The sequence below is a fragment of the Chiloscyllium punctatum genome, chromosome 22 (genome assembly GCF_047496795.1).
Source record: "Chiloscyllium punctatum isolate Juve2018m chromosome 22, sChiPun1.3, whole genome shotgun sequence".
Lineage (NCBI taxonomy): Eukaryota > Metazoa > Chordata > Chondrichthyes > Orectolobiformes > Hemiscylliidae > Chiloscyllium > Chiloscyllium punctatum.
Genome location: NC_092760.1, coordinates 88,767,763 through 88,793,657, shown reverse-complemented (window position 1 = coordinate 88,793,657; position 25,895 = coordinate 88,767,763). Strand labels below are relative to the sequence as shown.

Genomic DNA, 25,895 nt, shown 5'->3' with positions numbered 1-25,895 from the left:
ACATGATGCAGAATAAGAGTTGGAAGAGAATCAGTGTATAGTGAAACCTGTAGATGTTTCACAACATGGCACTGAAACTAGTACAGAAGGACACTTTTTTTTAAATATAGAAGTACCAATAATAAACTATTTTAATTGGAGATGACTGACCTAGGACCACAGTCAAATCAGTGGATCAACTTTATCTTCACCTTGCGAAATTAATGCATTAGACTATTGCAGGTTCAATAAAACTCAAACTTAAATAGAAAGGAGTACTCATTGGCACTTATGGATCTAGCTACGCATATGGACTGCAGCGGTTTTAGAAGGTAGCTCACCACCACATCCTGAAGGCTAACTAGGGATGGACAATTGTACTGACCAACCAGTGATGCCCACATCTCATTAATAAATCTTTAAAATTAAGCATAACCTAATGAACAGTCATCCAGATTTGAAATGTTAGCGTGCTCTCACTCTCCATGGATGCTGTCCAACCCACTGTGATCTCCAGCATTTGTTGTTTTCAGCACAGATTCCAGCATCTACAGTAACTTGCTCCAACTTTAAAATTAAATTGTTCACCAAGAAAGGTACAAGTACAAGGAAAGATAGCCTAAGTGAAAGAGAACGTTTTCAGCATTGAGTTGAAGGTGAAGTTTGAGCCAAGGCAGCCGAACATCAAACTCATCTGACCACTGCGGCTGGAATAGTAATGTGCAACCTCTCTCTCTCTCTCCACCACAAGACAGGATCAAGAATGCAAAACAGAGAATCAGGTAACAAATGGAGCAGACTCTCCACCTAAGACAAGCTGCGGTTCTGCAATGGCTATATCCCAGGACTAGAACCCATTACATCATCCAGCCTTTCCTATCTATTAATTAATTGTTAAAAGTTTGGGAGAAGATTTGGGTGCTCGTTGTTGTGGTTCTGTTCGCCGAGCTGTGAATTTGTGTTGCAGACGTTTCGTCCCCTGTCTAGGTGACATCCTCAGTGCTTGGGAGCCTCCTGTGAAGCACTTCTATGATCTTTCCTCCGGCATTTGTAGTGGTTTGAATCTGCCGCCTTCCGGTTGTCAGTTCCAGCTGTCCGCTGCAGTGGCCAGTATATTGGGTCCAGGTCGATGTGCTTATTGATTGAATCTGTGGATGAGTGCCATGCCTCTAGGAATTCCCTAGCTGTTCTGTTTGGCTTGTCCTATAATAGTAGTGTTGTCCCAGTCAAACTCCTGTCGCTTGTCATCGGAGTGTGTGGCTACTAAGGATAGCTGGTCGTGTCGTTTCGTGGCTAGTTGGTGTTCATGGATGCGGATCATTAGCTGACTTCCTGTTCGTCCTATGTAGTGTTTTGTGCAGCCTTTGCATGGGATTTTGTACACTACATTGGTTTTGTAGTGTACAAATGCTGGGTGTTCAGAAATAGGTGTGCCGTTGATTTGTTCATATCAAATGGGCTCACCCATCTCTGGACTCATAGCAGAAGCGGTAATGCAAAGGTTAGAACAAACAGTCTTGCCGCAAATTCAACCCAAACTCTGGGTCAGATATGTGGATGACACCTTTGTAATCATTAAAACCACAGAAAGGAGAGAACACACACCGAATCATCAATACCACACTCACAGGAACACAGAAAGAAAAGGACAACCAACTCCCATTCCTAGACGTGATGGTACAGAGAACAACAAACAGAGAATTCACCACAAAGGTATACAGGAAAGCGGCGCACACAGACCAAGTCCTGAACTACGAGAGCAACCACCTCAACACACACAAAAGAAGTTGCATCAAGACACTGTTCAAAAAAAGGGCCACAACACACTGCAGCACACCAGAACTGCAAAAATGAGGAAGAACACCACTTATATAATGTATTCGCCAAAAACGGATACTCCCGCAATTTCATCAACAAATGCCTAAGGGAAAGACAATGGAACGAGGATATGCCACAACCCAAAGGACTAGCCACACTACCATACATCAAAAACATTTCTGAACACTCAGCCAGACTACTGCGACCACTAGGACTCATAACAGCACACAAACCAACAGCCACACCTCAGCCAACAACTCACCAGGACAAAGGACCCAATACTCAGCCTGAGCAAAACCAATGTAGTGTACAAAATCCCATGCAAGGACTGCACAAAACACTACATAGGACAAACAGGAAGACAGCTAACGATCCACATCCATGAACACCAACTAGCCACGAAACGACACGACCAGCTATCCTTAGTAGCCACACACAGATGACAAGCAACATGAATTCAACTGGGACAACGCTACTATTATAGGACAAGCCAAACAGAGAACAGCCAGGGAATTCCTAGAGGCATGGCACTCATCCACTGATTCAAATCTATAAGTACATCGACCTGGACCCAATATACCGACCACTGCAGCGGACAGCTGGAACTGACAACCAGAAGCGGCAGAGACAAACCACTGTAAATGCCGGAGGAAACAGCACAGACGCGCTTCACAGGAGGCTCCCAAGCACTGAGTATGTCACCTAGACAGGGGACGAAATGTCTGCAACACAAATTCCCAGCTCGGCGAACAGAACCACAACAATTAATTGTTAGTTAATTGGCAAATTATTTCAGTTGTGTTTTTTCAGTCATGCTGCCAATGATGTTGTTTTGCCTGCAGTGCCATCATTTGTCACATTTCATTCCGTAACAATGTTGATGCACAAAGAGGCCATTTAGCCCCCTGAATAGACAGCTCAAATGATATCACAGTTGGTCTGTGATCTAACTCCTCATCTCATGGGTCAATAGTTTTAAATTAACAAAAGTCTCGCTTCAATCAAAAATTTCTCATTCATACAGCAGCCAACGTCAGGGAGGCGATGGCTTAGTGGTATTACTGCTGGACTCAGAATGGTCTGGGGACCCAAGTTTGTATCCCACCAGGGCAGAATTTCAGTTTTATATTGAATTGAAGAGTCTAAGGAAGATCATGAATCCATTGTCAGAAAAACACATCTGGTTCACTAATACTCTTTAGGGAAGGAAACTGCTATCCTGACTTGGTCTGGCCTAGACGTGACTCCAGACCCACAGCAATGTGATTAGCTCTGAGGGGCCCTCTGGACAATTAGGGATGGGCAATAAATGCTGGCCTAGCCACGAATGAATAAATAATAAATCAAAATAGTCCAAGTACCAAACCAAATAACTTGGATTTTCCACCTAGATTGCAGGCCACTGGATCCTTAAGCCTTACCTGGTTATCAATACACTTGAACTGCCAAGACCAACGAGCATTGTACAGGAATGGTCGAAGATCAAACCGATTGTCGTCAGGACTATAATTTTCTGCATGGTACGCAGGGGTCAGTGTCGTCATCTTGTGCCGGTTAATCGAGTACATTTGGAAGAAATGTTTCACTTTCTCAGCCACCTTGAGATGAATCAGAAATGAAAATTCACTTCAAGTGAATGATATTCTCTTCAGTGCTCTTTCACGTTTGGGTTCAGTTTAACAATCGTGTGTGGATTGACTTTACAGAGAAAACCTATTTACATTTGGTCAAGGTCTGTTAAATCCCAAGCTGACTCAACAGCTTCAAGTCAATAAATAATAGATTTTCAGTTCAGTCAGACAATTGTGCGAAATGCTGGATTTACAGCTCCAAACTGAATTCTTAGAAAGGTACAGTCAAAGTTTTATCTAACATAATTTTAGTTGGACAGATAAAAGACTGGGATTTCTCAACACATTTTTCAAATTTATTTGGGGATATTATGCAGCATTAATCATCCAAGTCTAAATAACTGTCAGCTTCTGTATAAATATCGTCTGACTAATTCAGAAAATAATTCTGAAAGATAATTGCAGTCAACTTCACACATACATTTAGATAAAATGGAATGTGTAAGACAGAAGATTTGGTCGTATTACACATTACCAAAGAAAATAAAAATGTTCCATTCGAAAGAAAGGTCACTGACCTCAAAGCACAAAATCTATTTTCTCTCCACAGGTTCTACCAGACTTACTGAGATTTTCTGGCAATTTTTGCTCTTGTGTTTCATATCGCCAACATTTGCAGTTCTTTGTTTTATTAAACACACAACTATTGGTTTGATGAATATAGTGCAGACTTTACTCAAAACATTTCCTGGTTATTTTTTATTTCTAATTAACATATTGCAAACCTACTATTATATTACCTGCCTTGGGGTACAGATACTTTTCCACATGTAGAGCAATTTGCAGAACATACTGTAAGGGCCACACTTTGCAATCTTTCTTAGCTTCCCAAAGACAGACAGTTCCGTGTAGGTCATCCCCATATCAGCCTGTACAGAAATGAATGTTACATTGAAATGGAATCCAACTCATCTTAGATTATTGTTGAAAAGATTCAAGTTGCCAAATCTTCCTGCACTTAATAGGAATGATGCAAAATGCCAAATTTTACACTATCACGATAACTTATACCAAAGGAGTGTAGCCTTTTTTCCTCCCTTGCGCAGAAGCTTATATGGTTGTGATCATTTGAAATTAGTCCTGTTAAGTAAAAGATGAAAATCTTCACCAGTGTGACAGCAATAATCAAGTCCTGTGCTGCTACACAACTCTAATTGTAAACTGTCGGATAAGTCTTTTAATGAATTAAACATTCTGATGCTCAGAGCTTCAATGAGCATATTCATTGCAGCCTTTATGTAATCAGTAATATTGCTTATAAACATAAAGACGAGGTATATAGACGAACAAAAACCAAGACATACTGACAAAGCTGGACAAGATAAATCATTCAAGATCCAATTAGTACAGAGAGAGAAAAAAAAATAAATTATGCTAAATCTTTATCAAACTCTGGTCAGTCCCAGCTGGAATTTTATATCCAATTCTAGGTACCATATTTTAGGAAGAATACCAAGGCTGTGGGCAACACTGAGGTTTGCCAGTTTTGGAGGCACTGGGATCAAAAACTTCAGTTATGGGAGAAAGGAGAGAGTCCGGGGCAGAGAGAGGATATTTGGTAGAGGTATGCAAAATGACAAAGGGTCTTGATAGAGTAAATAAGGGTAAACTGTTTGAAGTGGCATAAAGTTTAAAGGAATCCAAAGCGTGAAATGAAAAGAAAACTCAACAGCAAGTTTCGGTTACCTGTAATGAGCTGTCGAGGCTGATGGAAACAGATACAACAGTGACTTCCTAAAGGAAGCCTATGTATCACATTGAAATGGAATCCAACTGGTCTTAAAATTATTGTTGAAAAGATTCAAGTTGTTGAATCTTCCTGCACTCATTAAGAACAATGCAAAATACCAAATTTTAGACAACCACAACACTTACAGGGCTGTGGGAACAGACAAATCCAGAGCAGGAGTAGATCTCTCAGCTCCTGAAGCCAGCTCTATCACTCAAAAAAAAAGTCACAGCTGATTGGATTATAGCCTTTCCTGTCCATCAACTTTCAACTTCACACGTACCAAGAAATAATCCAGCTCTGCCTTAAAATATTCAAAAGATTCTGCCTGCAACAGATTTTGAGACAGTAACAGTTCCATAGATTCATGATCTCCGAGAAAACAAAACCTCTCCACATCTGTCTAAACTGGGCCACCTCTTATTTTGCAGCAGCTCTAGACTCCTCCCACAAGAGGAGAGATCCTCTCAAAACCCACTCTGTTCAGATCCCTGAGGATAGAGTCTTAGAGTCCTACTGCATGGAAACAGGCCCTTTGGTCCAAACTGGTCCATGCCGACCAAAATGTCCATCCATGCTAACCCCGTTTTCCCGCACTCGGTCTATATCTTTCTAAACCTTTCCTATCCATGTATTTGTCCAAATACCTTTTAAATGTTGTTAATGTACCCGCCTCAACCACTTCCACTGGCAGCTCATTCCATGTCCATACCACCATCTGTGTAACTAATACCTTTTAGTCCTTGATTCCCCAATCCTGGGAAAAAGAATGAGTGCATTCACCATATCCATGCCTCTCATGATCTTATGCACCTCTAAGATTCCCCCCACTCAATCTCCTAAGCTCTGAAGAAAAAAGTCCTAGCTTATCCAACCTCACCCTATAACTCAGACCGTTGAGTCCTGGCAACATCCTTGTAAATTTCTTCTGCACTCTTACTCCAAGTGCGGCCTCACCAACGTCTGTATAACTCCCAATTTCTTTACTCATTGCCCTGACTAATGAAAGCCAGTGTGCCAAAAGGCTTCTTCACTGCCCTGTCTACCTGTGACTCCACTTTCAGAGAACCTGAACTCCAAGGTCCCTCTGTTCCACTACACTCCTTAAGGGCCTACCATTCACCACAAAACTTGATTTGACTTTCCAAAATGCAAGACCTCACACTTATCCATATTAAACCCCATTTGCCATTTCTCAGCCCACATCCCCAGCTGATCAAGGTCCTGCTATAATTTCTGACAACCTTTCTCACTGTCCACTTTTCCTCCTTTTTGACTGTTATCTGCAAACAAACTAGTCATGCCTTGTACATTCTCATCCAAATCATTGATATAGATAACAGTGATGTTTCAATTAAGTCAATCAAGCGGAGGGGAATAAGACTCAACAGATAGCTCTTACAAAGGGCCAGCATGGCGCAGTGGGCCAAATGGCCCCTTTGTGTAATGGATTATTCTATGATATTGCAGTTGCTGTGTTGCTCACACTCTCTGGTTGGAATAAAATTTCATGTTGTTTCACTAAAGTCAAGGCAACAGCGAATTACAAAACAAGTCAGAAATCTTAAAATTAGTAAGAAGTACCTCATCAGTTTGAGATGTCTGTCCCTCTGAAAGTGGCTCCAGTTCAGCTGTTGGTGGCGCAGACATAATGCTGCAACAGGACAACACAAGTGATTCCTCAATATTAAATCAACTGCACAAGAATCAAAACATCTCTCACGTCACTTCCTTAGACCTGAAGCAGCCTTAATCTAGATTTCTGTTCTGGAGAATGTTTTGGGTCCAATAACCATCAACTCTGCTTTCCCTCTACAGGATCTGCTAGACCTGCTGAGTTTCTCCAGCTCTTCCGTTTCTGTTCCAAACGTAAACAGGAACTGAAACTCTTGCATCAACTTACCTTCTCAGTGCGGTGAGTTGGAAGTTTTCGATACAGTACTGTATAAAACTCCTTAAATCGGTCTTACTGATGCCACCAATTGGGTTGATGTCAGCACTGGAGCAATCGTATTTGGTCAGGTATCCGCAAAGGCTGAAAATGAAAATAATAATCCGTTTCCTCCGGTTAGGAACTCTGTCACCAAGACAAATTCAAACACAGGAAAGACCTCTTTACAAGACATGTTTAAGGACCCTGGCCATCTCCAAACCTCCCCTGAGTCGGGAGGGAGTGACTGAAGTTTTATGTTTGGATTTCCAGCCACATGTTTATTCATATTCAGCATGCACCAGATTTGTTGTCATGACTGCTCAAAGAGGCAGCTTTTCCTTGTCCAAATGCCAAGAGGAAATGCTTTAGTTGCAGTGTGTGTTAGGACTAATTAAAAAGAGAGTTTGGTTGCAGATGTAGCTAATGCTGTGACTAATTCCAGCCTCTAACTTTCGAGCCCACATTGACAGGTTTGCATTAACTAACTGTGTTATTAATCATCCCATTCGAGGCAGTTTTACTCCAGCACCGTATGAAACTTCACCAGTACATCACTCAATTGCTTAACCGCAAGAACAATCGGTGTTTAAATAAACCGTCACTTTGAGTTTTTAAATGTTCAGTTAGGTTTTATTAATTCAGAGTTTCCCATGTGGAGTCATGAGCTCAGAGGCAGCAGCGACTGTCATAGGTCTCTGACCGAATTATAACAGGCATGTTCCCACGATAACAAGGCCCCGCACACTCAGTCACCCACCTACCTCATCTCTCATTCCTTACTCGGGGGGGTCATGACAATTCTCAATCTTGAAATTGGGCAGAGTGGGAAAAAATTTGGGAAGCACTATATTAATTATTTTAAATGTTTAACAAATAAATACCAGAACACACGAGTTAGGAGGAGGCCTTTCAGCCAGTTGAGCATGTTCTGCCCTTCAACAAGATCATGGCTAATCTGACTGAAATGTCGTCAACTCCACTTTCCTGTCTATCTCCCCATAATCCTCATCCAATAAAAACTTCAAATAAATTTGAGGCCAAGTTGCAACGAGCCTCCTTCCACCACTCACAAGGGAAGACTATTCCAGAGATTAATAACAATTGGATTTAAAACAAAAAAAAACTTTCCTCATCTCAAAACTTGATAGCGACACCAGGTTAGTGCCCAGTTTTATTTGAAATCACAAGCTTTCAAAGTGCTGCTCCTTCATCACATGAAGGGACAATGCTCTGAAAGCTTGTGATTTCAAATAAACCTGTTGGACTATCACCTGGTGTCATGTGACCTTGTCCACCCCAGTCCAACACCAGCACCTCCACATCATGGCTAATTTTTAAACTCAAGGGGAAACATCCTCTCAGCATCTACCCAGCTGAGTCCCACAGGATCTTAAAATGTTTCATTCTTCTAAACTCTAATCAGCAAAAGCCTAACTAGTTTGTTTCTTCGTAAGGCAGGCCCTCATCCCAGGAGGGAGTTGTGTAAACCTTCTCTGAAGAGGTACTCATGTGACCATATTCTTAAGTAAGGAGACTATGACAGTACTGTGCCTTTAAGAGATACATGTTCTGTCCTGTTTCTCTTGCAGAGAGCTGTTATCACCCTGGTGCCGAGGTGTCTGCACCTGCGAAGCAGACTAAATAGCTTTGGGTTTTTGTTTTAAATTCAACAAAAGCATTTGCCAGGGGTGGGTGGGATCAGACTCATGCCGAACCAAGGGACTTTGCAGTTTGCTGGCTGTTGGAGTTAATAGGCAGATCTCTCTCTCTCTCTGCTGCTAGTGAAGACTTAGACAGAAAATTAGCTTTATACTGCCCCTTAGAAATAAGAGGCTGACTGTTTCTTTCAGTATTTCTTTCTACTGGATTGGAGAAAGATAGCATGTGAGAATAAAATCATTTTGATAACCTACCTTTGCCAAGGGTGTTTGTGCGATGCTGCTTGTATTGGGACCTGATTTGGAGACGCTGGTGTTGGACTGGGGTGTACAAAACTTTAAAATCACAACACCAGGTTATAGTCCAACAGGGTTATTTGGAAGCACTAGCTTTCAGAGCACTGCTCCTTCATCAGATGATTGTGGAGAAGAAGGTTGTAAGACATAGAATTTATAGCAAAGGTTTACAGTGTGATGTAACTGAAATTATGTATTGAAAAGAACTGGATTGTTTGTTAAGTCTCTCATCTTTTAGAATGACCATGTTGGTTTCAGTTCTTTTACATGTAAATCGCAAAACTTTTTTTAAAAAGTTACATTCAAGTGAACTTTAACAATTGGTGTCATGTTGGCCCAGATAATGTATTGAAGGTGTTAACTCCCTGTGAGGCTGACATTCCTGATGAAGGGCTCCTGCCCGAAACATTGATTTTCCTGCTCCTCAGATGCTGCCTGACCTGTTGTGATTTTCCAGCACCGCTCTAATCTAGAGTCTAATCTCCAGCATCTGCAGTCCTCACTTTTCACCTGAACAGAACTACTTGTAATTTCAGCAATTGCTTTGTCAGGTGTCCATGGGATGTGGGCATCACTGGCTAGGGCAGTACTTATTGCCTATCCCTAAACACCCAGAGGGCACTTGAGAGTGTTACAATCCCAGTTAATATTAGCACTGCACGAGGCAAATTGTAGACTGAAATCTAGCCTGGAGATCACCTGTTTGACTTAAAGTAAAACTGAAAGGGTCGCTTTCTATAGTTTTGGGTTTTACCCCCCAGCCTACAAAAAGAACCTAGTCCTGAAATTCTAACAGAAAACTTGAGGCACAATTTTTTACCCTGCTTAGTCCCAAGGTAAACCGCAAGGTAAAGAAATCCCATTGTTGCTGGAAACGAGATCTCACAAATGGTTATTTGAAACAAACACTGGTGACTACTGAAGCAGGTTAATTATTATTCCCTTCAGACACACAGGAAAATCTTTGTGTCACTAATTCAAAATCCAAACAAAAATGGTATTAAAATACATAAAAATCACAAATAAATCAACAGGTCTGGAGTCACATGTAGACTAGATCAGGCTGTTTCTTTCCCGAATGGGCATTAGATTTATCTTTTAAAAGCCCAACCAGGTTATTAATTTTATTCCAGCTTTTTAAAAAATTATTGAATTCAAATTTCACCACCTTCAATGGTGGGATATGAACCAATGTCTCCAAAGAATTAGCCTGGGGTCTTATATTACCAGACTGGTTCCTGTGATGGCAGGACTGACGTATGAAGAGACATTGAATCAATTTGGACTATATTCACAAGAGTTTACAAGAATGAGGGGAACCTCAGAAAACGGCAAAATTCTTATAGGACTGGACAGGGTAAACATAGGAAGGTATACTTTCCTCTATTGGACAGAACATTGCAGATAGGAGTTGGGAGGTCATGTTGTGGCTATACAGGACATTGGTTAGGCCACTTTTGGAATATTGCATGCAATTCTGGTCTCCTTCCAATCAGAAGAATGTTGTGAAACTTGAAAGGGTTCAGAAAAGATTTACAAGGATATTGCCAGGGTTGGAGAATTTGGGAGGGGTTCAATAGGCTGGGGCTGTTTTCCCCGGAGCATCGGAGGCTGAGAGGTGACCTTATTGGGGTTTATAAAATCATGAAGGGCATGGATAGCTTAAATAGGCAAGGTCTTTTTTCAGGGTAGGGGAGTCCAGAACGAGGGGTCACAGTCTAAGGATGCAAAGCCCTTTAGGGCTGAGATGAGGAGAAATGTCTTCAGCCATAGAGAGTAATTAGACAGTAGAATTCTCTACCACAGAAAGCAGTTGAGGCAAAAACATTGAATTTTGTCAAGAAGTCTAATATAGTTCTTAGGAGTAAAGGGATCAAAGGGTATGGGGAGAAAGCAGGAACTTGGGACTGAGTTGATCAGCCATGTCATTAGTGAATGGCAGAGCAGGCTCAAAGGGCTGAATGGCCTACTCCTATTTTGGAATGTTTATTATTACTACATACCTCTGCCCCATAACTGACCTCGACTCTAGCTCAGCCTCATCGTCATCGTCCTCTAGGTTAACCTCGGTCTCTGCCCCTGCCTCCGTTGAATGACTGCTGAAATCCCCAAACTCCTTTAGTTCTCTGCCTACATCTCACCTCCCAATCTCCATAAGGGGGACGTCATCCAGCCCTCATTGCCAACTTGTGCTGAGCCCCATTCTCCCATCACTCTTGCTACTGTTGGACGTTATGGTTCAGTATCTCTCCCTTGCCCAAGCTTTAATAAAAAACTTTAACCTTCCAAGTATCTCAATGTTCACAATTCTCCGTAACAAACTGCACGGTTGGCAGGATCTCTGGGAGCTTGGGACACATAGTCAGAGGGTTGGAGAGTACGTTTAAAAGCCACCCTTAGACTGGGCCATTGGTGAGACAAGTTTCTACCTCAGTTTGAAAAGGGTCCAAACCAAAATTTAAAGGATTAAAATGGAGCTGTGCAGGAGTGTGTGTGTGTGTAGCTCATGTTCCAAGGGTGAATGAGGAAGGAGAAAATACAACAATACAGCACAGGAACCGACCCTTCAGCCCACCAAGCCTGTGCTGATTCTTATTTAGACTCGCTACTTATTGCCGATATGTGGTTTCTATCCCTCTGTTCGCCGCCCATTCATAGGTCTATCAAGATAGGCCCTAACCGTTGTTAAACGTGCCTGTTTCCACCACCTTCACTGGCAGTGCGTTCCAGGCACTCAGTGAAAAATGTTCCCCCTCCCTCACCTTGAACCTGTGCCCTCTGGTGGTTGACCTTTCCATCCTGGGAAAATGGCTCTGACTATCCACCCTATCTACACTTCTCAAAAGTTTGTAGAGCTCTCTCAGGTTGCCCCTCAGCCTCTGTCTTTCAAGTGAAAACAGAGTTTACCCAGCCTCTCCTCACAAGTAAAACCCTCCAGACCAGATGACATCCTGGTCAACCTCCTCTGCACCCTCTCCAAAACATCCATGGGCCCTTCTGATAGTGCGGTGATCAGAACTGCAAGACAATACCAAGGGCTATAGGCGGCCAATGAATACTAATGTGACTAAACAAAACAAAGCTGCTTCATGTGGGAGGGGTCAAGGGCAGGGCAGTGCTGCACAAAAAGGGACTTATCTGTAGGCTACAGAAAATTCAGACTGTACCCAATCAATAGACAATTAAGCTGCAAGTGGTGCACGGTAAGCATTTAAGGACAGTAAAGATGCAGAATCTACTGAGATTCCTGGACATCTCTCAGGTGGACTCTCCAGATGGATGGCCTATCCATCTGAGGGGATCTTGTGTTGAACCAAGAGGAGGGAGTAGTCTGGGACAATTGCAGTTGCTGGAGATTAGAGTCGAGAGTGTGGTGCTGGAAAAGCACAGCAGGTCAGGCAGCATCAGAGGAACAGGAAAATCGACGTTTTGAGCAAAAGCCTTTTATTAGGGACAACTGTAGGTCAATAAGTTACATAGTGGCTTTAGAATTGTTAATGGGATAACTGATTACATTTTACAATTAAATAAACTTTCAAATGATTGAATTTTAGTGTCCTTATTGCAGTTAACTCAAATTGACGTGATCACAGGAAATTTGGCTTGTTTAGGTTTGGAGGGTTTCAGCTTCCTCTGGTAGAATACAGCAACTATAACATTTCCTCCTGTGTCTTTCCACTGCAGATACAGGAATAAAGCTTTGACAACTCAAAACATTTCAGATTCCAGAGAGGTGGTTCAAAGTCTCCACCACATCTTCAGCCACTCAGGCTACCAGCTCTGCAAGCCCTTGCATCCCTCTGCTCCTTTGAGCTACCTCATTGGCAAAGTTTCTCATCATCTTCCCTGTATTTCTTTGTATGGCTTCGGCGTCAAACTCTGTTGGCGAAGGTGCAGTGAAGTGCTTTGGGGTGTTTTACAAGGTTTAAAAAAGGTCCTTTACAACCACAAGTACATTTTGAATAATTTCATTTGCAGCAAGTTGCAAATTGTGGGATAAGTTGACCTCTTATGAGACTTACAGAGAGACTCTACAGGGAGTTCACACTCAACTAAAGTGAGCTGCTGGTCACCTTAGGAAAAAGTACAAATTCACAGAAAGCAAGTCATTTTGACAAAACTACAACTAAAGCCATGATTCTGCGAAATGGACAGGTGAGCTCACCTCTCATCTACATTGGCTGATCCAAGAACCAATGAGCTTCCAGGTTTTCCAGAAGTCCATAAACATAACTGAGCAAAGAGATAGGCGATGACCATGCGAATTCTTGCCTGGAGAAGGCAAACACAAGAAAGCAAAATTCATGACTGAAGCTCTGAATGCTGGAAATTTCTTACTCAAGAGTACAGCGAATATTAAAATTAAAATCCCAAATTTAAGAACAGGGAACTCCATTTAGTATAAAGCCCAACCTCTCATCATTAAAGAGCAGCAAACAGCTTTGCCCGAAGACAACTCCTTTCAGGAGTAAAATGGCTGTGGTTTGAAAGATGGTCCCTCACGGTCAGGGAGATATGATCTCCAGATGAGTGATCAGTCAGGCAAGAGCGTCGAACTTCAGCTTGGCAATATTAATGGCAACGCTAGGCCATCTCCCTAACACATGTCCCACTCTCACATCAATTCTTCAATCAGTAACAAACCAACAGCCCAATGGCTGAGGTGACAAGTTTCATTGTGTCAGAACTGTTGTGACTCACTCTTGTGATGCCATGCCACAAGGCTATGGGCCAAAGGGCTGGAAAATGGGATTACAATAGTTAGATGGTTGTTTTTGACTGGCACAGACTCAATGGGCCAATGTGCTGTACACTTCTATGACCCTATGGCAGGGGGCTGTGTATCTACACTGGGAAAAGCAGACACAGACATTAAATCCTGGAACTCTGTTGCACAAAGAAATAGCAGGATTTCACCAATGGTGGAGTATGCTATCCCTAGTCTGTGACTCCCTGGGATCAGGGAGAAAGAGGAAGAGAGCTCCCAAAACGTCTCATTTTGCCTAATTTTCAATCCCTTCTCACCACCACTAGTGCGTCAATCCAGGTGGCATTCTGGAGGGCGTGGTGACATCACACATCCACTGGTTATATCTGTGCCAGCACAGGGACATGAAGATCTTTCCTCCACTTTCCGTCTCACTCTCCTTGATTCTGCCTGTGAGACTGTGGTATTGCTGATGGAATTCTCTCTTTGGTTATATATTCGCAACTGAATCTGCTGTGAACCCCCATGGGGTTGGGCGGAGTGGGTGCAGGTGCAGGCAATACATTTAAAGAGAGAGCATGAAAATAATCTCACAATACACCTCAGCAGTAATGTACACCAGTGATAAGGTAGTTCATAAAAGCTGACTGCATCAAAGGAGACACAGTTTTGTGGATCAATAAGTGACAAGAAGTCTGCAATCTAATGTTTTGGCAGAAGCTTAAAAAGTCAAGCAACAGGAACAAGGAAATCAGGAAACCAGTTAAAGTCAACCAGCTGCTCTAAAGCCAGGGAAGGGTGGTATTAAACAGTGGGAATAGTTGTTCCATTTGTTATTTTTCACTGAAGCATACAGCTCCTGCAAGTATCATCTTAGAAGGATCCCAATTTGACAAACATTAAAACAGCCTGAGCTGATGTGATGATTTTCATCTATAATTGTCACTTTCTAAAACATACCGACTTGAACATCGCATGCAATATTGCCTTCTGGGAACGTCAGCAGGTCCAACCATTTACAGGAGTGGTGCAAAGTGTTCACTAACTCTGGCAGGGCACATGCTGGCTCATCTTAAAGATGTACATTTTTGTGTAAAGCAGACAGTGAGGGAAAATTAGCGGGCGGCATGGTGGCTCAGTGCCTCACAGCACCAGGGACCAAGGTTTGGTTCCCACCTCGGGCGACTGTGTGGAGTTTGCACATTCTCTCAGTGTCTGCGCGAGTTTCCTCTGGGTGCTCCAGTTTCCTCCCATGATCCAAAGATGTACTGGTCAGGTGAATTGGCCATGCGAAATTGCCCATACTTTTCAGGGATGTGTAGGTTAGGTGCATTAGTCCAGGGTAAATATAGGGGAATGGGAGTGGGTGGGTTACTCCTCAGAGGGGTGGTGTGGATGAGTTGGGCCGAAGGGCCTGTTTCCATTTGGAGCCGGGGAGGGGGATCTTGAATTCTATTTAAACTAGATTTCAATAAACACATTAAAAAGCAGGACTGAGGATACTGGAAATATGAAATAAAAATATTAATAGCTGGAAACATCTGCAGAGAAACAAAAGTTAATATTTCAGGTCAAAGAATAGAATCATAGAGATGTACAGCATGGAAACAGACACTTCGGTCCAACCCGTCCATGCTGAACAGATACCCTAATCTAGTCCCACCTGCCAGCACCCAGCCCATATCCCTCCAAACCCTTCTTTATTCATATACCCATCCAAATGCCTTTTAAATGTTGCAATTGTACCAGCCTCCACCACATCCTCTGGCAGCTCATTCCATACACACACCACCCTCTGTGTGAAACAGTTGCCCCTTAGGTCTCTTTTATATCTTTCACCTCTCACCCTAAACCTATGGCCTCTAGTTCGGGACTCCCCGACCCCAGGGAAAAGACTTTGCCTATTTATCCTATCCATGCCCCTCATAATTTTGTAAACCTCTATAAGGTCACCCCTTAGCCTCCGACGCTCCAGGGAAAACAGCCCCAGCCTATAGAGCCTCTCCCTATAGCTCAGATCCTCCAACCCTGGCAACATCCTTGTAAATCTTTTCTGAACCCTTTCAAGTTTCACATCTTTCCGATAGGAAGGAGACCAGAATTGCACGCAATATTCCAACAATGGCCTAACCAATGTCCTGTACAGCCGCAACATGACCTCCCAACTCCTGTACTCAATACTCTGTCCAATAAAGGAAAGCATACCAAACGCTGCCTTCACTATCCTATCTACCTGCGACTCCACTTTCAAAGAGCTATGAACCTGCATTCCAAGATCTTTGTTCAGCAACACTCCCTAGGACTTTACCATTAAATGTATAAGTCCTGCTAAGAATTGCTTTCCCAAAATGCAGCACCTCCCATTTATCTGAATTAAACTCCATCTGCCACTTCTCAGCCCATTGGCCCATCTGGTCCAGATCCTGTTGTAATCTGAGGTAACCCTCTTCGCTATCCACTACACCTCCAATTTTGGTGTCATCTGCAAACTTACTAACTGTATCTCTTATGCTCACATCCAAATCATTTATGTAAATGACAAAAAGTAGAGGGCCCAGCACCGATCCTTGTGGCACTCCACTGGTCACAGGCCTCCAGTCTGAAAAACAACCCTCCACCACCACCACCCTCTGTCTTCTATCTTTGAGCCAGTTCTGTATCAAAATGGCTAGTTCTCCCTGTATTCCAGGAGATCTAACCTTGCTAATCAGTCTCCCATGGGGAACCTTTTTGAACACCTTACTGAAGTCCATATAGATCACATCTGCTGCTCTGCCCTCCTCAATCTTCTTTGTTACTTCTTCAAAAAACTCAATCAAGTTTGTGAGACATGATTTCCCACGTACAAAGTCATGTTGACTATCCCTAATCAGTCCTTGCCTTTCCAAATACATGTACATCCTGTCCCTCAGGATTCCCTCCAACAACTTGCCCACCACTGACATCAGGCTCACCGGTCTATAGTTCCCTGGCTTGTCCTTACCGCCCTTAAACAGTGACATCACGTTTGCCAACCTCCAGCCTTCCAGCACCTCACCTGTGATTATCGATGATACAAATATCTCAGCAAGAGGCCCAGCAATCACTTCTCTCGCTTCCCACAGAGTTCTCGGGTACACCTGATCAGGTCCTGGGGATTTATCCACCTTTAACCATTTCAAGGCATCCAGCACCACCTCCTCTGTAATCTGGACATTTTGCAAGATGTCACCATCTATTTCCCTACAGTCTATATCTTCCATATCCTTTTCCAGAGTAAATACTGATGCAAAATATTCATTTAGTATCTCCCCCATTTTCTGTGGCTCCACACAAAGGCCGCCTTGCTGATCTTTGAGGGGCCCAATTCTCGCCCTAGTTACCCTTTTGTCCTTAATATATTTGTAAAAACCCTTTGGATTCTCCTTAATTCTATTTGCCAGTGCTATCTCATGTCCCCTTTTTGCCCTCCTGATTTCCCTCTTAAGTATACTCCTACTTTCTTTATACTCTAAGGATTCACTTGATCTATCCTGTCTGTACCTGACATATGCTTCCTTATTTTTCTTAACCAAACCCTCAATTTCTTTCGTCATCCAGCATTCTCTATAGTTACTAGCCTTCCCTTTCACCCTGACAGGAATATACTTTCTCTGGATTCTTGTTATCTCATTTCTGAAGGCTTCCCATTTTCCAGCCGTCCCTTTACCTACGAACATCTGCCTCCAATCAGCTTTTGAAAGTTCTTGTCTAGATTGGATTTGATTTGATTTATAATTGTGATGTGTACAGAGGTACAGTGAAAACTGTTGTCTTATGTGCTGTATGTCTTATGTTGTCTTATGTCACAGTATACAAGTACATCAGGGTAACAGAACAGAGTGCAGGGTTCAATGTTACAGCTGCCAGAGAAGGTGCAGAGAGCGATCAACATTAACATTAAAGAGATCCATTCAAAAGTCTGAAAACAGCAAGGAAGAAGTTGTCCTTGAGTCTGTTTGTTATATGCAATGAACTTTTGGATCTTGTGTCTGATGCAAAAAGGTGGGAGAAAGTATAACTGTGGTGGAAGGGACCTCTGATTAGGTTGTGATTTGAAGATGCTGGTGTTGGACTGGGGTGTACAAAGCTAAAAATCACACAACATCAGATTATAGCCCAATAACTTTTGGAGCGCCGCTCCTTCATCAGGTGGTTGTGGAGTCCACATTTGTAAGACACAGAGTTTATAGCAAAAGTTTACAGTGTAACTGAAATTCTACATTGAAAAATACCCTGATTGTTTGTGGAGTCTCTCATCTGTTAGAATGACCATGATAGTTTCACTTCTTTCATATATAAATCACAAAACTCTTTTTAAAGTTACATTCTCAGGTTAACTTTAACAATTGGTGTCAGTGCAGATAAGATGTTGAAGGTATTAGCTCCCTGTGTGCTGTCTGTGCCATAATGTTTAGACTGATTCTAATCTAAAAAAGAGAGTTAACAGAGACTTACATGGATTCATGCAATTTTTGAGCAAAGTACAATGTAACTCTCAAGTACAAGTTCACCCCACAAACGTAAATGTGTATGTGTGCATGTGAGATGTGGGGGATTCTAAGTGACTGTGTGTGTGTGTGTGTGTGTGTGTGTGTGAGAGAGAGCGAGAGTGTAAAGGGGTCTAAGTCTGTGAGAGGGTGCGTCTCTGTAGGAGTGTGAGAGTCTGTGTGTGTGTGGGGGGAGAGAGAGAGAGAGAGAGAGAGAGAGAGAGAGAGAGAGAGAGAGAGAGAGAGAGAGAGAGAGAGAGAGAGAGAGAGAGAGAGAGAGAGAGAGAGAGAGAGTGTGTGTGTGTGTGTGTGTGAGAGAGAGTGTGTGTCAGTGTCAGTGTATATAGTGCAATAGTTGTTACCTGTAGTGTGACATGAACCCAAGGTCCCAGTTGAGGCCCTCCCTATGGGTACCAAACTTAGCTATCAGCCTCTGCTTGGCCACTTTTCGCTGCTGCCCACCCCGAAGTCCACCTTGGAGGATGGTCACCCGATGGTCGAATGTCCAGGACCACTGAAGTGTTCTCCGACTGGGAGGGAACCCTCCTGTCTGTTGATTGTTGTGCGGTGCCCATTCGTCAGTTGCCGTAGCCTCGGTTTCCCCAATGTACCATGCCTCAGGGCATCCTTGCTTGCAGCGTATGCGATAGACAACGTTGGCTGAGTCACATGAGTACCTGGATACGACCATTATACGTGGGGACACCTCTCACCATGTATGTGGCAGGTACTCATGCAGAGAAAAGTGGCCAAGCAGAGGCTGATAGCTAAGTTCCGTACCCATAGGGAGGGCCTCAACCAGGACCTTGGGTTCACGTCACATTACAGGGTGACAACTATTGCACTAGACACACACAGAGACACTCCCAAACATACACACACTCCTGCAGAGACACATGCACCCTCTCACAGACTTAGACCCCTTTATACTCACTCACACACACACACTCTCTCACAGACACTTAGAACCCCCTACCCCAGAGACACACATTTGTAGGGGTGAATTTGTACTTGCAGAGTTACATTGTACTTTACTCAAAAACTGCATGAATCCATGTAAGACTCTATTAATTCATTTTTAAGATTAGAATCAGTCTAAACATTATGGCACAGACAACAGAACAAAGGGGGCTAATACCTTCAACATCTTTTCTGGGATGACACCAATTGTTAAAGTTAACCTGAGAATGTAACTTTTAAAAAACGCTTTGTGATTTACATATGAAAGAAGTGAAACTATCACGGTCATTCTAACAGATGAGAGACTTAACAAATAATCAAGGTATTTTTCAATGTATAATTTCAGTTACATCACACTGTAAACTTTTGCTGTAAATTCGGTGTTTTACAATTGTATACTCCACAACCACCTGAAGGAGCGACGCTCCGAAAGCTAGAGCATCCAGTTAAACCGGTTGGACTATAACCTGGTGTCATGTGATTTTTAACTCTGATTATGTTAGTTGCTTTCCCAAGGCAATGGGAAGTAAAGATGGTGTCACAGGAGGAGGGGCTAGTTTGCGTGATGGACTGGGTCATGTTCATGACTCTAGTTTCTTTTGCTCTTGGACTGACTAGTTATCAGAATTGCCACCAGTCAGAAAAGTCACAAGGTTAGCTCGGTTTTTTGTCTCTACAAGTACTGCCTGACCTGCTGAACATAGTCAGAACTTTCTTTTATCATTTCACATGTTATATTGAGTGTATGTGGACTAGTGAATGGGCTCACTATTATTCTTTACACTACATAGCTATGCCTTTTGCATAAAGCAAACAACATTCACCCTGCATGCAGGTCACAAGATGTAGTGGAAATTCCACCTACATACCTGCAAATTCTGTAGGGCCAGGTTTTCTCTTCTGCCGCCACCATGTGCTGCAAACTGTGGAGATTTACCGGTTACCAAGCGGAATATTCCCATCATTGCCTTCACCGCTGGATCGATGTTCAAGTTAATGTGATAACTGAAATTAGATAAAATCACACTATTAATAGACAATAGGTGCAGGAGTAGGCCATTCTGCCCTTCCAGCCTGCACCACCATTCAATATGATCATGGCTGATCATCCTTAAATCAGTATCCTGTTCCTGCCTTATCTCCATAACCCTTGATTCCACAATCCTTGAGAGCTCTATCCAATTCTTTTTTAAATGAATCCAGAGACTGGGCCTCCACTGCCCTCTGGGGCAGAGCATTCCACTCAGCCACCACTCTCTGGGTGGGGAAGTTTCTCCTCATCTCTGTCCTAAATGGTCTACCCGGTATTTTTAAGCTGTGTCCTCTGTTTCCGCTGATGGGTGAGTGCTGAACCAGAGTGTCCTGCCTCCAGAGTGTCCAATCCTTTAATAATCTTATATGTCTCAATCAGATCCCCTCTCAGTCTTCTAAACTCCAGGGTATATAAGCCCAGTCACTCCAGTCTTTCAGTGTAAGGTACTCCCGCCATTCCAGGAATTGACCTCATGAACTCCCTCAATAGCCAGAATGTCTTTCCTTAAATTTGGAGACCAGAACTGCATACAATACTCCAGGTGTGGTCTCACGAGGGCCCTGTACAGCTGCAGAAGAACCTCTTTGCTTCTATACTCAATTCCTCTTGTTATGAAGGCCAGCATGCTATTAGCCTTCTTCATTACCTGCTGTACCTGCATGCTTACCTTCATTGACTGGTGTACAAGAACACCCAGATCTCTCTGTACTGCCCCTTTACCTAAATTGATTCCATTGAGGTAGTAATCTGCCTTCCTGTTCTTGCCACCAAAGTGGATAACCATACATTTATCCACATTAAACTGCATCTGCCATGCATCTGACCACTCACCTAACCTGTCCAGGTCACCCTGTAATCTCCTAACATCCTCTCACATTTCACCCTGCCACCCAGCTTAGGATCATCAGCAAATTTGCTAATGTTATTACTAATACCATCTTCTATTTCATTAACATATATTGTAAAAAGCTGCGGTCCCAGCACTGATCCCTGCGGTATCCCACTGGTCACTGCCTGCCATTCCGAAATGGAGCCGTTTATCACTACTCTTTGCTTCCTGTCAGCCAACCAACTTTCAATTCAAGTTAGTACTTTGCCCCCAATACCACGTGCCCTAATTTTGCTCACTAACCTCCTATGTGGGACTTTATCAAAAGCTTTCTGAAATTCCAGGTACACTACATCTACTGGATTTCCCTCGTCCATCTTCAGAGTTACATCCTCAAAAAATTCCAGAAGATTAGTCAAGCATGATTTCCCTTTCATAAATCCATGCTGACTCTGACCTATCCTGTTACTACTATCCAGAGGTGTCGTAATTTCATCCTTTATAATAGACTCCAGCATCTTTCCCACCATTGAGGTCAGACTAACTGGTCTATAATTTCCTGCTTTCTCTCTCCCACCTTTCTTAAATAGTGGTACAACATTAGCCACCCTCCAACCCGCAGGAACTGATCCCAAATCTATCGAATTCTGGAAAATAATCACAAACGCATCCACGATTTCTCGAGCCACCTCCTTCAGTACCCTGGGATGTAGACCATCAGGCCCGGGGACTTATCAACTTTTAGACCTAACTGTCTCTCCAACACCAATTCCTGGCAAATATAAATTCCCTTCTGTTCAGGTCCTTCAGCTACTGTTACCTCAGGGAGATTGGTTGTGTCTTCCCCAGTGAACACAGATCTGAAGTACCAATTCAATTCTTCTGCCATTTCTTTGTTCCCCGTAATATATTTCCCGGTTTCTGTCTTCAAGGGCCCAATTTTAGCCATAACAATTTTTTTGCCTTTCACATACCGAAAAAAGATTTTACTATCCTCCTTTATATTTTTGGCCAGTTTACCTTCGTACCTCATTTTTTCCTCTGTGTATTTCCTTCTTAGTAATCCTCTGTTATTCTTTAAAAGCTTCCCAGTCCTGCGTTTTCCCACTTATCTTTGCTATGTTATATTTTTTCTCTTTTAGCTTTATATGTTTCTTAACTTCTCTCGTCAGCCACGGCATCCCATGCCTCCTCCTAGGATCTTTCTTCCTTTTTGGAATGAACTGATCCTGCAACTTCTGCATTATACACAAATATCTGCCATTGTTCCTCCACTGTCATCCCTGTTAAGGTACTGAAATATTGTCACTTCCGATTGTACCCTCTCCCTCTCAAATTGCAGATTGAAGCTTATTGTATTATGGTCACTACTTCCCAATGGCTCCTTCACTTCGAGGTCCCTGATCAATTTTGGTTCGTTGCTCAATACCAGATCCAGAATTGCCTTCTCCCTGGTAGGCTCCAGCACCGGCTCTTCTAAGAATCCATCTCGGATTAAGATTAAACAGTGATTACTCTCCTAGCTTAGCAAGGTCAGGGGTAGTGTTATCCAGTGCAAAACAAACCTCATGAGATGTGTACAGTAAAGTTCCTCTCTCATGATCTGCTTACTCCACATTCCCACCTCGCTTCCCTTGTCCCATCGAATCATAGTGGATTCTTAAGGAACTTGACAGGGTAAATACTGAGAGGAAGTTTCCCCTCACTAGGAATGTCTGGCACCAGAGGGCATAGTCTCAGAATTTAGGGGTGCCAATTTAAGACTGAGATGAGGCGGAATTTCGTCTCTCAAAGGGTTGAGAGCCTTTGGAACTCTTTGCCACAGAGAACTGTGAGGGCAGAATCCTTGTGTAGATTTAAGGCTGAGATCGATAGATTCTTGATCAGTTGGGGAATCAAGGGTTACAGGGAAAGGGCAGGAAAGTGGATGTGTGGAATATTGGATCAGCCACGATCCTATTGAATGGTGGAGCGGGCTTGATGGGCCAAACAGGCAGAAGTAGGTACTACAGATGCTGGAGATTGGAGTCAAGACTGTGGTGCTGGAAAAGCACAGCAGGTGAGGGAGCAGAATCGACATTTCGGGCAAAAGCCCTTCATCAGGAAAGGTCCAAACAGTCTGCTCCTGTTCCTGTTTCCTTACAGTCTTATTGTTGGAATCATTAAAAAAAGTCAATTCAATTATTCAGGTTGCTTAAGTGAAGGGCCTTTCAGAAAAGGTGAAACTGGAGCTTCAGTGATGCAATGGTAGTGCCCCTACCTCTAAACCAAGAGGTCTAGGTTTGGGTCCCATTTGCTCCAGAGGGGTGTCTTAACAGCCATGAATAGTTGATTAGAAATCCTAAAGACCATGGGTTTGTGTCAGCCTGACACCATCCCCTCATTCTTCTTTTGTCTAATTTCAAATAAAGACTCAACTGTTTACCCGCGGTTTCTGAAGCAGACATTTCTGTACAACTGGCAAAATCTCTCTGCAAGAAAAGATAGCACGGAACAAATTCCTTTTCAGAGCATCGTACAGTCACAGCCACTTAGGCGTATCAGTATATGATGAGGCCTGAAAACAATTGAATAATTGACATTGCCCCTTGAAGCGACAGTGTGTCTTCATATGTGTTCAAGTGAAGCTCCACTTACTGCTTACAAGGCCAGCAGATTATTTCCTTATGCATAGAAAAAATTCAAAACAAATCAAATCATGAAAAGCACCATATTTTCACAAAACAAACCAAGGCGGCTGGTTTCTTAAACCCCTAACAATTTGCTTGTAAAAAGCATTTCTTTTGTAAAATGGACAGCTGGTCAGCATGGATGAGTTGGACCAAAGAATCTGTTTCCGTGCTGTATACCTCTGACTCTGGATGACTTGCCCCAAAGAATCAGGGAGAATAGAGCCGATGGAAATACCAAGAGGGATCCAGTACTACATTCTTTCCAAAGTGAAGTGATGTGAAGTTCTCAGTAATGAGAAGTAACCAATAAGAGTTTAATTCCCCCGCTGATCATTTAACATATTCACTGCATTATAAGTAACGTTTATCAATGTTGATATTTGTTTGTTAGATTCTTCAAACTTGTTCCTAAAAACCTTAAAAGCTGGTGAATCGTACTTCTCATGAAACAGACTCAAGGCTGAAGCAAAATTAAGCCACAGTATTTATTTTCAGAACATAAGAGGAGTTGGAAATTCAGCTCTTCCAGACCATGCTATCACTCAGTGAAATCATGGCTGATACAAAAACAAACTGCTGGAGAAATTCAGGAGGTCTGGCAGCATCTGTGGAATTAATGTTTCGAGTCCAGAGACCGTTCTTCACAACTGATTTTCTATTTCAGATTTCTAACAACACAATTCTGTGTTTTATTTTAGATCATGGCTGATGTTCTGTTCGGTCTCTGTTAACTATGTAGGTCTCTTGGAGGGTTAACCCAAACAGCCTCATAGATGATTGAGGTTAGAGTTTCTATTCGAGTGCTGCTTTCTAGATGGGTACCATGAGGGCTGCAATGCATTCTCTCTCTCTCCAATGCCACTTTGATTTAGTCCCTCCTTTGTCTCCCCTACCTTCTTGATGAGGCAGTGCTTGTATCTTGATTAATTGGGTGTCCTGTTAACTTGGTGGTGGGTTATTTAAACAAAAAAAAGGAGGGCTCTGTTCAACTCCCTTGCTCCCCACAAACCCTTCTTCGGTTGTGTCGTTGTTAGACTGTTCCTGAGGGGCAGTGTTTGTAATTTGTTTAATTGGGTGAATTGGTAAATGGGTGGTGGACTTACTTATACATTTTTTAAAAGTCTACCACTGCCCAGACATCCTTTTACCATTCCTTCTATCGTTGGGCCACAGAGACCCTAATACTGGGCTTTCCAATGATGGCGTGTGGCATGGTGACTTGGTGGTAATGCCACTAGACTAGCAAAGAAGTTCAGGCCAATGTTCTGGGGACCTGAGTTTGAATCCCACCATTGGAGTTAAAATTTGAATTGAATCAAATCCAAAGTAAAAATGCTCGTCTCATGGTATCATGCAGCATTGATTGCTGCAAAAACCCATCTGGTTTGCCGATGTCCTTCCAGGGAGGAAAATCTTCCATCCTTACCTGGTCTGGCCAACATGTGACTCCAGACTCATGCAGCAATGTGGTTGACTTGTAAATGCCTTCTTGGCAATTGGGAAAGGTAATCGAAACTGGCTTAGCCAGCGATGCCCACAGCCCATAAACAAATTTTGCAAAAACATCCTCATCCTTTCCATCAGGGGCTGGGGGTAGAGGGTCTACACATGGAGCCCCATGTATCTGAAGATTCAGGTGACTCACAGATTTCCAGCCCAAAGATTTATTCTGTGGCTTGTGTAATCCTCCAACCATGTATTCACTGGCTATGGGAAACATCACCTGTTTATTTAGAAAGCCTTCTGTTATGTTCTGTGGATATCCGCAATGAACAAAAAATGTATCTCATCATCTCCTTTAAAACTTTCTCACCCTCACCTTAAACCAATGCCCACTAGGGATTTCATAGAATCATAGACTGCCTACAGCGTGGAAACTGGCCCCTCGGCCCAACAAATCCACAGTTGACCCTCCGAAGAGTAACTGACCCAGACCCATTCCCCTACCCGAGCGCCCATATATACCCCTGACTGATGCACATAACCTACACATCTAGCATGACCAATTCACCTGACCTGCACATCTTTGGATTGTGGGATGAAACTGGAGCACCCGGAGGAAACCCACGCAGACACGGGGAGAATGTGCAAACTCCACACAGACAGTCGCCAGAGGCTGGAATTGAACCCAGGTCCCTGG

General features: G+C 42.9%; 1 protein-coding gene across 2 annotated transcripts in view; it reads right to left on the bottom strand.

Annotated features, from left to right (window-relative positions):
* The window catches only part of LOC140493842 (glutamine-dependent NAD(+) synthetase-like), a 100,269-nt gene that overhangs the window by 2,591 nt on the left and 71,783 nt on the right, over positions 1 to 25,895 (bottom strand). For both annotated transcript variants that reach the window (XM_072592801.1, XM_072592802.1), the window contains exons 15-20: positions 20,091 to 20,226; positions 13,211 to 13,317; positions 7,061 to 7,192; positions 6,742 to 6,811; positions 4,169 to 4,297; positions 3,219 to 3,395 (exon numbers count right to left, since the gene is read on the bottom strand). In XM_072592801.1, the coding sequence (XP_072448902.1) occupies positions 3,219 to 3,395; positions 4,169 to 4,297; positions 6,742 to 6,811; positions 7,061 to 7,192; positions 13,211 to 13,317; positions 20,091 to 20,226 (751 nt within the window). The remainder of the gene's footprint in view (positions 1 to 3,218; positions 3,396 to 4,168; positions 4,298 to 6,741; positions 6,812 to 7,060; positions 7,193 to 13,210; positions 13,318 to 20,090; positions 20,227 to 25,895) is intronic.